Source organism: Pteropus vampyrus, unplaced genomic scaffold (genome assembly GCF_000151845.1).
Source record: "Pteropus vampyrus isolate Shadow unplaced genomic scaffold, Pvam_2.0 Scaffold363, whole genome shotgun sequence".
In the NCBI taxonomy this organism is placed as follows: domain Eukaryota; kingdom Metazoa; phylum Chordata; class Mammalia; order Chiroptera; family Pteropodidae; genus Pteropus; species Pteropus vampyrus.
Window position 1 is genome coordinate 822751 of NW_011889144.1, and position 13159 is coordinate 835909.

General features: G+C 44.5%; 1 protein-coding gene across 1 annotated transcript in view; it reads left to right on the plus strand.

Annotated features, from left to right (window-relative positions):
- The window catches only part of ATP11A (ATPase phospholipid transporting 11A), a 141985-nt gene that overhangs the window by 58064 nt on the left and 70762 nt on the right, over positions 1-13159 (plus strand). Inside the window, exon 2 of the mRNA XM_011379542.2 lies at positions 12369-12491. Coding sequence (XP_011377844.1) covers positions 12369-12491 — 123 coding nt within the window. The remainder of the gene's footprint in view (positions 1-12368; positions 12492-13159) is intronic.

Sequence of the window (13159 nt, forward strand, 5' to 3'; positions counted from 1 at the left end):
TTGTGCTTTGCCTGTTTTTTCATCTTTTGCTGACTGGAGACCCAACAGCTGTCTCCCCAGGATGACCAGAAACATATGGGTCTTCCCTGCGTAACCGCGGGGAGTGAACTCTGCTTCCTTCCTCTGTGAGGTGTCTACTTTTGTTATGATCACCCTGTCACCTATCTGTGAGGTGGTATGCTATTTCTCACCTCTTACAGAGATGCTGGGACAGTTGCTGACTGTCCTTTCAGGCCTGCAGCTTTTTGTTCTGGAGGCTTCTTCCACTGACCCTTCTGGTTTCCTACTGCAAGCCCCAAGGAGTGCTTTATGTGGGGTTAGGAGGGGTCGTGCAGTGACCAGAGTGTGTTATTGAGGACAGTGAGCTTGTATTTTGTCAACATCTGTTAACAATCTGTGGACTTTGAAGCCTGGAAATATTCCATGGGCTATCTTATTACAAAATGGACATTAACTCTGGCAGAATTTTGCTGTAATTTTGCTGCGACCTTCCAGCTCACTGACCTCTGGGTGGCTCAGGTGACTTCACACGGTCCTTTCCCCTTGGGTTGTGTTCTGAGTCTCGGTCTTCTAACTTCTAAAGGATTTCCAGGCCCAGGTTTGCTTTTTTGGACTGGCCTTCTCTGCCTCATCTCTTGTCTTTCCCTTCACTCTGGCTTTTGGCCCTCGATGGCCAGTGACAGCCCTGTGGTGAGAGTCACATTCAAACAACAGAGGCAGCTCCCCTCTCCCCCATCCCGCAGTTTCTCTGTTCTCACCTCTGGCCTCTGCCACCGCCAGCACAGCCTCCAGTCGAGGGACTCACGGGTGACTTTTGACTAGTCACTTCCTAGTCCCGTGGCACAGACCTCCGTGGGTTGGGCGACAGGGGATTGACCTCAGCCTCAGGCTCCAATGCAGTTATCTTCCCCAAACAAAACTTTTGCTTTGGTTTCAGAGATTCATGCCAGAATCAAGGCAGCTTATTTCCAGACTGTAGCCAGCCAGCTGAACCACGATTGCTGAAGCTGCTCTGTGTATGTTGTTATCCAATTTGTCAGTATTTTCCCTAAACAGTGTGTCGTAATTCCTGACTCAGTCCTGCAGTTGCCTTCATTAGATATATATTCAATATTTAGAAAATATGCCTACAAGGCAGTTGAAGGTATATAATTTCAGCTGTTAAAAGCCTGCATGTATACCAACATGTTCTTGTTTGGGAATTGAGTAGGTTTGCTTAGTTTTCTGGCTAATTCATCTCTAGAAAAAGCAAATCAGTAGTGGGAAGTAAATATAGAAATCACATGATTTTTGTGCCGACCTCCTGGGTGACGGTTTTCACAGTGCCTTCAAAAGAACTGGGGGCTTGGATACTTGGTTATTTGAGCATCTTTCCTGCTAATTGATTTTACCCTGCCGTCCTAAGTGTGGTGTTTTCTGCTGACCCTCGTGCTTCAGCTAATTTCTTTGGATTGTAGGCGTCTGATATCTTTACCCACATTTTACTACTGAGAAGCTACTGAGCTTGCATTGCAATTTTAAGAGCTGGGGACACACCAGGATATATTTCTGACAAAGGCAGTAATGTCTCCATTTCTGCAAATGAGTAGGGTGTTACTAGGGGGATGTCTGGAGAGAAGCAAACAGCTTTTGGTACAGGTTAGCGAGTGGGGACGCAGATGTAAGAATAGGACAGGGCCTCAACCGTCTGCCCACCCCACTTTCTCATCATCTTTGGAACCCAGTCTCTGTCTCCATGCCTTTCCTTTCTTTATAAAGTGTCACCAGAGTCCATGGCCCTGGTGCCAGCACATTGCTGCTGACCTCCAGCACGGCGACTGCTGAGCCACAGACCACCGTTTCCCCTTCTGAAGCTCTTGGGGACATAGGCACACAATGACGCACTATAGGCTATAGGAAGCCTTAGCCTCTGGCTCACAGAGGATAGCAATTATATCATCAGTGATTAACGATTCCCTCCCCTTTTCTCTTTGGGGGAGGAGCCAACAGGGTTGGGCAGCAGCGGCCTGCTTCATTGATGACAGGGCTGGAGTTGGGCACTATGGCCTCCATGCCGGGCTTTCCCCTGTGGCTGGGACCCAGCTGAATTCCCTCTGACCCCTAGAGCAGGGGAGCAGCCTCAAATTTTAATACTTCATTGCATGGTTCTTCCTGGAGGCCTCTCAACACTTGTAAACCTTGTCTTTCCTCTTAGAATCTCTGGTTTTAGCTCCTGGTCACTCATTTTGGCCCATCTTCTCCCCCACTTTTTAATGTCTGCTTAGATTTCAGTTGTTGATTCTTGCTGACAGGCTCTGGTTCCCTGACTTGTGACTTGGGAACGCATCACCTGCACAGGCTCATCTGTCTCCTGAGCTAGGTTCGGTGCTGCCCCTCCTAGAAAAGACGCTACCCCATTCTTCCCCATCAGTGTCCCACCCCAGGCCCAGAGCCAGCACGCGGTGAATCCCACCCTTGTCCTTGGAGTTCTGGGTGAGCCGAGCCTCTGAAGTACACACAGAATAGGTGGTGACAGGTAATTTACCTACAGAGTTTAACAGAAAGCTGCCTTCTCTGTGGCAAGGCTTTAGAGCTTTCCCGATAACCCGTAACAAAGGTGGTACCGTCTCCATTTCTGCAAATGCAGTGATAAAGCGCATTGTAGCTGAGTCCCTCAGAGCCACAGTGGGAAACTGGGAAAACTCAGTCCATTTGGTCACTTTCCTGCCATTTTCACATCAAAGTAGCGATAAAGACATTGGCTTCTTCCTAGCTGCTTCATCTGGAAACTTACTTTTGTCAAAAACATAGGGCGAGTTGGATGACATCAGTGTTGTTTTTGCTCCTGTTGCATTTCACAAGAACTGGGAGTCAGTCTTCAGTGCTTCTCACCCACCAAGCAGCTCCCGGTCTCTACGATCTCTTGAATTCTAAGTCGCCCTTTTCTCTGATCTCTGCATGCCCCCAGTCCATGAACGCTTTTGTGAAGCTCTGAGTCTCTTTCTGTGAACCAGGCCAAGTCCAAAACTGGCTAAAGGTCATTTGTGGTTGGAATTGAAATTTTAATTTGGTTCTGGACCCAGTAAATTACAGTTTAGATCAGCTGGCATTTAATGTTTTCCAGATGGCCTCTGTTTCCAAATGAAGTGGACCATCACTTGAGCTTTTGTGATCCAAACGATTTTGTGTTAGAAATACATTCGTGGCAGAAAAATGCCACTGAGGGCCTTGCAAACACCCCAGATTTGTCTGGGAAGAAAAAACCAGTCATTACTATTAAGTATGGCGAGAGGGCAGTGAGGTTTTCATCCTGCATGCCAACAGATGCCAGGGGCTCGTGTCCAGTGAGGACAGAAGGGAGGACGCGCTCTGGGTGTCGGCCTTGCTGTGGGAGGCCTCGAAGCCTTGAGGTCCAGACCAGCCACCGGAAAGGCTGGTGATTCATGGCAGAGAACTTTGATCTTATCAACACAAGTGAAGCTTACAACAGCAAGAGTGAAAAACACGTCGATGCGACAGACACGTGTGGGACGTGGGGAGGGAGGACAAAAGGGGCCAACGTCACCATTGTCTTCTTCATGAGAATGCTGGAGCTGCTTATGAAAAGGGAACCAGAAAAATTCCTATTTTTAGAAACACCTAAGCCTTACATTGTCTTCTTACACGTTGAACAAGAAATATTGCCTTTAAAAGCTATAAACAGACACCAGAACAAGGAATTGCTTTGTCATTGAATCTCTGTAAATTTCAAAAAAAAAAAGTGGTCGTTGGGAAGAACCACCTCTATAAAAATTGATCTAGTAATTTGAGGCTAGATTACATGCTTATGTTCCGGTCCTGGTCTCACAAAGTAATTTAGCTAATAGGTTTTGTTTATTTCAGCTGAAATTCAAAACTTCCATTAGGTGACTAACACTGGCTAAAATTGATTTTCAACATATTTTTAAAACTCTCTATTGTCCTTGTGTGCTTTCTAACTGTCATATTCAGGCAGCCATACCCCAAACCCTAGCAAAGTTGACAGCAAAGTTGCTGAAGCCATGACTGCCAAAACTTGGTTCCTTTCAGTAGTTCAGCCATTTTCCTAGTAAATTCTAAATTCAGAAGCATCTTGCCCTTACTGGAGTGGCAGAGAGATGGAGAGAGACACCTGCGAAATCCCTGTTTCTTCTCTGGACTACTGGACTTTGCGGTTCAGGCGGGGAGCATGGCCATTTGCATCTAAAATAATTGATAGAAACTGTGTGGCTCCTAGAAGTGAGGCATTAACCTTGCTTTACACCCAGAATGTGAGGGTATAATGTTGCCCTCAGCTGTGTTTATCCCATTGTACTTTGAGTATAAAATTTTCAAGTTTCTCTGCTGTTGGGCATACTCCTTTGGAAAAACATTGAACTCAATTTTACCCATTAAGAAATGATCTATATTGAAAACAGAACCTTAAAAATGTTACTGGTTTTCCCTAAAGTGTAGAGAACCCTTCATTCTGGTAAAAGCTATGCCTCTCTGGGGTGAGAAAAGCAGCTTCAGCGAAGTGAGGTGAGGGTTGTGCCAACTCAGAGACGCATGATGCACAGTGCTCAGAACCTCACGGATCTGAGGGAGAGAGCTACCTGGCCGCTTTAATGAGATATAATTTATATACCATAAAATCCTCCTGTTTAAAGAGCACAGTTCAGTGGTTTTTAGTACATTTTCCAAGTTATAAGACCATCACTATAATCTAATTTTAAAACATTTCATCACCCTAAAAAAAACCCCAGTACCCATTAGCAGTCACTCCCCAACCCCAGCCGCTGGCACCCACAAATCCACTTTCTGTGTCTGTGGATTCGCCTGTTCTGGAGGTTTCATATCTTGGAATCACATGGTATCAGACCCATGGTGTCTGGCTTCTCGGCCTAGGCCAGGGTTTGATTTTTGTTTCCTTAATGGTTGTTGATGAGAAGCATCTTTTCATGTGCTATCGGCCATTTGTAGAACTTTGGTGAAATGTCTACTTAAATCCTCATTATCTGTCTTTTTATTATTGAGTTGCGACAGTCTCTTATGTAACCCACTGACAAATCCCTTATTAGATATATGATTTTCAAGTATTTTTGAAGGGGATCGGCTCCACCATGGAGCCCTAGAGACTTTTCACCTACCTTTTGGGACCACACAGGCAAAGGCTCGATCCGTAGTTCACCTGCATCTTGGCAGAACATCTGCGATTCCCACAGGAACATGGAGGTTAAGGCTTGCGGGGCCATCTCCCACCCATCTCCCTATTCCCCTCAGAGGGTGTCAGCACTTTCTCCTCACCTCTCCTGTTCTGATGATGTGAGGAGGCTTCCTCCTGCTCCCCCACCTCCCAGAACAGAGCCCTTTGAACTACAGGTAAACTGTGATGCTTTGTAGATTTAGCTCTCTGCAGACCTGCTAGTCGACTTGGGGTCCTAGAGAAGACCCAGAAAGAGGTAAATAGCACTTTGAGTTAATGAGTTCTTCTACATTATAATCTATATTCACTCTGCGGTGAGAATAAGTTTATTTTTCAATCTGCAGAACCCTCTGGGTCGCAGCTGCCAATATTAGATATATTTTATGGTGAAGTCGATTTCTGTAGGTGACACATGTCACGGGTAGAGTGTTGTGCTTTGGGGACATGTGCGGGTTCTCCTCCTTCACCTTTGCCCTGTTCACATTCACCTGGGGAAGCAGTGCACAGTGCCTTTACTGCCTTGGGGAGAGAGGGAGATTTCATAGACCTCGTGGAAGTGGGGACTGGAAGGGGAGAAGGATGCATCACGGCCAGTGCTCGGGTGAAGGAGGTACAAAATGCTTAGAAGATTCTTCGATTCAGCTCATTTGCTCCAGTCTGTGCAGAACCAGTCCAGCCTCTCCAGATCACTCCATTTCTTTCCTAATTTAGCTCCTCTCTCTCCGTCCCTGAGGAGAGATGCTCAGACGCTCAGGAGAAATGCTCCCTTTTCCCCTGTAGCCTTAAAGTATTTTTCTTATCGTTCTGAGCTCCTACGAATGGGAGGGCATGCTGGCTTTGCACATTTCAGAGACTTTTTCTCTGAAGTTCAGTCTCTGTGCCCCACAATGATCTTTTCTTACCTGTGCATGTGTCAAAGTGAACAAGATAGAAATAGTCTGTTGAGATTTCTGCCTGGTTTAGCACACTACTGTTGAAATGGGTAGGCAGGTTTGTTTATCTTTATAGTTTGTAGATTTAAAATTAAATAGCCGAAACAACTCTGCAGTTATAATTTGGGCATATTATCTGCTTTTCGTCTGCCTCAGCAATAGAATGCGAATACCCTTGAAATACTGAGGTTTGTAAAGAGTGTTAATAATTTGTCTTGGGAAGATATAACTAATATTCCTCTCTGCAAGTTAAATGATAGGAGCACAGGAAAAGCAGATTCTCAGATGCAGTGCTTGATGGTCACTTCTTCCTGCTGCTCTCTGCAGAGAGCCTGGGACCCCGTCTTGACTCTCAGAGAGATCAGAGCCTGTCCATGATGCGCTGAGGGTCTCGGGCTTCCAGGCAGTGCCCACTACAAGAAACAGAACACAAGGATCCTAATGCTATTCATTTTTTAACAGAACTTTTATGAAAGCTAATTTCACTCGGGTCTGATTTTCTTTTACTTTTAAAAACTGCCAGACTAGACCTAACACTGAAGCTCTCACCCACACTCTACTGCCACCAGCCCAGAAAGGTCAGGATTAGTCACTGACCACCTATGTTTTGCCCCCACTTCTTACTAGCCAAATAAATACAGTAGACACCCTTATCCAAGGGGCATATGTTCGAAAGTCTCCAGTGGAAGCCTGAAACCATGGATAGTAGTGAACTGTATATATAGTATATATTTTCCTATACATACATACCTTTTCACTTAAAGGAAGCACTTTATAGCTTCTCTTATTCAAATTGCCAGAATCACTACTCTTGCTTTTTGGGGCCATAATATTAAGCAAAATAAGGGATACTTGAATATAATCACTGCAGTACCACGGTAGTCGACCTGATAACCAAGACGGCTACTAAGTGACTAAGGGGTAGGTAGTGTACACAGTGTGGATACGCTGGGCAAAGGAATGATTCACGTAAAAGTTCAGAACAGAGTCTCAGTCCTTCCTTTTATCTTCCAGGATTAAGTGCTTAATTACAGCAAAGTCCTTAGTGCCCTCAGCTTCTCCTGTCCTCTCAGAATTACTGTTTTGCTCCCATTAGTACTTTATTATTAGTTATGGGTAAGGTCACTTGGTGGCCTAGACTAGTATCATCACTCATTTTTTAAATAGCTGATTGACACCGAACCCTGTTTAAGCCATTTCACTAGGCAACTGTTAATGACATTTTCCTGCTATGACCCAGGCCTCCTTGGTGGTGGTTCTTGGTTCGGTATTACTCTCTGTCAAGTGGCAGGTCATACCAAAGTCTATTTAAAGAGAGAAAATCAGTCAAGTGATTTGGAGGGTGAGCAGTTCCAAGCCCCAGCTTCAGAGGTTTGGGAGAGCAGGAATTAATATTTAACCGAACGCTTCAGCACAAACTGGAGCATTGCACCGTAGATCTTTTGAGCCTGAGTGTCACTTGAACAGAGAGGAATGCAGGGAGGGTTAGAGAACATTCCCCCACAGTTAATGCTCCCCTTGGGCTCTGAACGCTTCCTCAGCCACCAGCACACGCACCCTACCTGTCAGAAAGGCTGTTTTTCAGGCAGCAATGGATCAACCCCTAATGTCAAAAATATCTTTAGAAAAAAGAATTAAGGGAAGGAGGCAAGAAGGATATTCAGATAGCTGTGCCAGCGTGATTTACAGTGACATTTTCTCCATGGCTCCTGTTTTATGGAATTGTGGCTATCCTTCCTTGTTCTGGAAAGGTGGCTGCCATGGCCGTCCTATGTGGTGCCACATTTCCTGAGTACGCACTTTAATTTTAATCATTTCAGGGTTGATTGTTTCATCAAGATCGGGAGAAGAGGAAGGAAGATTTGTTGTGTTAGCATAATGTTGATTTGTGTTAACACAAATGTCACATCTACGTATGTTTTGGATTTAATATACCATTTCTATTTAAAAGAATCTGTTTATACAATGAGCAAGATTTTAAAAATTCATTAGTTATATGTAATTTGCCAAAGTAAACTATACCCTCTACCAAATATCTTTTCAGATTGGTTATAAATATACTGCATATGTTAGTAAAATGATCTTATTTGTTTGTAGTGTTTCCCACACTACAGAACAAAAGTGGAAGTTTTTATTTCGAGCTCATCAGGACAAAACTGTTGGGTACTTTTACATTTGTGTACCTGTATTAATTTGCTTCAGTACTTCCAGGTGGCGGCAGTGTTAGCAATCTTTATTTATTCATTGGCATTTCTGGGATTATAAGAGCTAAGCCCCACAGCACACATATGGGGTCCGCTTTCCATTCCTGGTCTCACTCACTGCTTGAAGAGGCTTCTTTTTTTGTGATTCTTCTCTCAGACTCACATTCTTTCTAGAACACAGTACCCACCTGGACCACCCCTCTCTCTGACAGTCTTGTCGATGGTATATTTTTTCTCAGTCAAGCATTGTTGTTGTTTTGGGGCGTTTTTTTTTTGTTTGTTTGGTGGTTTTTTTTGTTTGTTTTGTTTTTTTGGTGTTTCTCCCCTTGTTTCTGTATGTGACAATTTTATTTGTGTAAAAATAAGACGAAAGACTCCTTAGGTTCTCGTCTTCCCTCCTCAGAGCATGTTCAATCTGGCAGTTTGGCAACTCACCAGGCAGTAGTGGCTTCTCGGTGCTCGTGAGTTCCTCACAAGCCAAGGGCAGTTTGGTCATCTCAGTTTTCCATGGGAAGCTCTCCACCACCCTCCCCGGGAACAACAACTTAGGTGTGGTGATAGGTAAATTTGAATATTAGAGGCAATCAAGTGCTCAACCCCATTTCCATAGCTCAGATTTGTAGTTTGGCTTGGAACCTCATGCCAGCCTCCTGGGGAGTGTGCCGGGCGCCTTCTTGATGCATTCTGGACAACTGGCTATAGTGAGTCGCTAGGATGCCTGCGAGCTGAGGAAGGCCATTCTGTGCCTGGTTTCAGCACTGTGTTGCTGACGAACATCTCTAACCATCCGGAACAGAAGTCACACTGGGCCTGTTGGGCAGTGTCACCCATACTACCCAAGACGAATGAATACCTAGAAAGAGAGACTGGTGTGTCTGACTTCCTGCCTTTGGGACATTTCACGACGACCCACATCTTCATTCTTAAGGCTCCTTGTGGCAAAACTTCCTTTTTGTCTGCACCCCAGTGTGACAGTGGACAGACAGTGTGGCTGATATTTGGTTTAAGACTGGCTAGCTTAAGAAATTGCCTAATAGGGACTAATAAATTTGTATTCATTGCTAAGTGTACAGAAGACTAGACTCTTAGAGCTGGATGAATCATAAAGCTTATCTAGACTAATCCCTTAACATTATCGCTGATGAAATTTGACACGGAAATGTTGAGTCACTTGTCTATAGTCACAGAGCCAGTCAGCAGCAGGACACACACACGACTGCGTAGGCATAATTATAACCTTGGTGATTATACCAGGCATTCTCCAAGGGGGTCCTGTTTGTTGTATTCTCTACATCTTTTGGATATTTAATTTTAGCCTTCTTAGAATTAAACATTTGTGCAGAGAACAACACACAGAGCTCACCTTGGTCTTAATCCAAACCCAAAGACATTTCCTGCCTGCCAGTGCCCGTGTAAGATCACCTGGTAATTTTATGACCTCAGAAAGTGTAATTTCTCTGTCACTCCTTGGGCTCTGCTATGCGGACTAAGCAGTGAGCAAAGTCAGACAGAAATGTAGCTTCACTGACATTTCAGTCCATTGAGTTATATAACCTGTGAGTCGAAGTGAGGAGCCTTAAAAAAACTTCTGCGCTGTTGCTTCTGTTTTTATCCTCAGGGAGCAATATCGAGGCAGCTTCCTTATACAGGGTTTAGCTTTCATTTAGTGAGTATGTGGTTCATTCCCAAATGAATTTTTCGTTGTGATGATTTAGGCAAATTCAATTGCATGTTGATGTTCAATTCATTTTCTGATTTTGTCCACAGGCAGGTATAGTGTTCTGACTTGTATTCTTTAAATTGGCACTGCACTGTTGAGTATTGTTCAGGTGTTAAATAATTATATTAAAAGCAATAAGCATCTATTAGACAGTGTCAAGAATATGAATTGGACTTAATAAAATTCATTCTAACTTTGCCTCCCTGGAGACAGGAGTCTTTTATGTCTCTGGCCAGAAGTGCCCAGGAAGCACCAGCTCCCTCCCATCAGTGGGCACCACAGCATGGCCTGGAGGAAGATTTGAGCTTCCAGAGTCTGTACTAGGGCCGAAAGCCAACTGCTGTCTTTGAAGTTTAAGAGAATGGTTTTCTATTTTTGTATTAAATTTTATGTTTTATGCTTTTTTTCTGGTTTGTTTATTATATGTTCTTTTTCAATGTAACTTCCCGAATCCACAGGAATAAGAAGCACATGTTTGGCTATGTTCTGAGAAATAAAGGGAAGTCAGGGAATTTTTCTATTTTCTTAACTTTTGTGTCCAGAGATTTATTTATGAAGCTCTTACACAGGTTTTTTTTTTTTTTAAGTCAACATTCCTTACTGGTGGCTTCACCCAGAATGGGAAGGCAGCAGGGACGGGCACGGGGTAGTGAGACGGCTCCGAGGAGGGAGGGCTCATGCTTGCTGGGGAACCGAGTCTGGCCTTCAGCATCACTTTGTTACTACAGAACAGCAGGCTCCTTGGAGGGAGCCAAATGCCAAGTTCATGCCAAGGAAGAAGCACTGGTTTGTGTAGAGTGAGGCAGGCAGTGGCTGTGCCTGTTCTGTCTCAAGGATTTTGTGCCATTTCCCGTGCCCCTGCTGAGCAGCTCTGAAACATGGGTGGAGTTACAGAGACCGGTTTGCTCTTTATTCTTTAGTTTGTTTAGACTGCCCTGCAAAGCTAGGCCCTAACAAGATGATATGTAGGAAATGTGCAAACATTCAGCTACTGTGGATAATGTGCTGGGGGTGGGGGGGGGAGGGCGAGGTGGTGGTAGCAGACACTTGAAAAGTCTTTTTATCGCTCAAGAAGCTGGTAGATGAGCAAAGGCGATGATAGTATAAGCAAAAAAAAAAAAAAAAAAAACGGAATATGAGACTTATAATAACCTCGAACCATAGAATCTTGGATTGCTCATTACAATTGTCTATTTGGCTTCAAAACATGAGGGTCTGATGAAGCCACAAAGATGGACACAGTGATAGATGGCAGAAGGAAGCTGTACCAGGCTGGGAGCATTGCCATACGTTTTGTTGCCTCAGTTTATTCTCAACAATTCTGAGAAAAGTGCTGTCACTGCCCTTGTGGATGATGAAGTTAAAGTTCAGAAATGTCAGCTTGCCTGAGGCTCATGAGTGTCTCAGCGACAACTGAGCCAGATTTTGGCTCTGAGGCCGATCCATCCTTCCTGTTCCATCACACTGCCTTTCTCTTCAACTAAGGTTTCCATCTCCTTTTCAGCATTGTTTACTGTACCCCAGACAAGCTGATATCTTCAGTGTTCCTTTACAGGAATTGAGATGTGGTGTCCAGGACGCTGTTAGTCTGAGGGAAGCTCAGGACAACATGCCGGAGCTGCTGGTCTCAGGGGGCAGGGCTGGGACCCCATGCTGGGGCTGCTATGCAAGCATTTTAGTCTCTCATCAGTAGCTATAGTGTCTTAGGCACTTCGGTGCTTACAGCATACCGTCTGGTTGAGTATTTTTAAAAGATCCTTTTACTCAGATGATATTTACTTTACGCCTCATGCATACGCCACTCTGAGTAATACAAAGATGAGTCAGACTCTGGTCTTCTCTCTTTCTAGGAAAGCCTTATTGATAAAGATACCTAAAATGATTGAATAGTTCTTCTATTCTGAACCCGAGGTTTTACTCTCTTCTTTCACTGAAGACCTTTCCCCAGATTTCCAGCCATCATTGTCTTTTCTCTCTTGGAAGTCTGAAGGTTTTGCTGTTGCTTTCTGTTTTTTATATGAACCCACACTATGTTATTTCCTCTGACAATCAGCTCTTCAAAGCTACCCCTCCACTCTCACCGGGAGTGCAGGCAGCCCGCTCAGACCATTTCCATGGAGAGGGCAGGGGTTTGAAGGCTGAATAAGATCAGGGCAACTCTGGCCTTGGGAGGCGGGGCCCAGCTCTTCCCTGTGGCCCTGCACAATGCTCTAAGTTGGCCAGCACAGATTTCTGTTGATGTGGACAAGTGTTAAAGACAACACTTCAAGGAAGAGCTTTCATACCCAGAGTCTGAGGCACTTGGATTAACACCACTCTGTTTTCCGCAGTGTGCTGGAGAAGAGAATTGGGTGGACAGTCGGACCATCTACGTGGGGCACAGGGAGCCCCCGCCAGGTGCTGAGGCCTACATTCCACAGAGGTACCCAGACAACAGAATAGTCTCCTCCAAGGTAACTTTCTGTCTGAGTGTTTATTAATTTCCTAACAGAACTCCTTTGGGGAGCATGGGAACTTTATGACAGCAGTTAGCAACACCGCTCCTAGAACTAGTGTCACAGCTGCTCTTTACTCTCAACTAAGGACTGTGGTTACAATTTACATGGGGCTTGCGCAGTCATTACCCCTCCGGTTGTCCCCGTAACACTGTTCAGACTAGCCAAGATGTCACTGCACATTTTCTTCACTTCTCTTTTAATTATATCATGGACATAGTGTCAAAACTGAAGTCTAAGACATTCGAATCCTACTACTGTCACTTATTTATTTGCTGTCTGGCCATGTGCCAGTCATGAACCACCCCAGGCTGGAGTTTCCTTATCTATAAAACAGAGACATGCTAGATGTCACCAGTGAAAGAGTCTGTGTAAACAAAAACACTGCGCACATGTCAGAGTCAATTAGGTGCAATAAATGCAGAGAGGAAGAAATGTGATTAGAATGTCATCGTTTCAACGATGCACCTTGTTTTCATTGACTGGAGAGTGGGAATGCAGAGTGTGAATATTTTACACATTTAGAGAATCACCTGGTAAATGGGCCTTGAGAGCAGGGTGGAAAATTTACTAGCTGGCTTTGATAAAACAGGTAAATGGTAGCTTTAGAGATTATGAGAACTTTC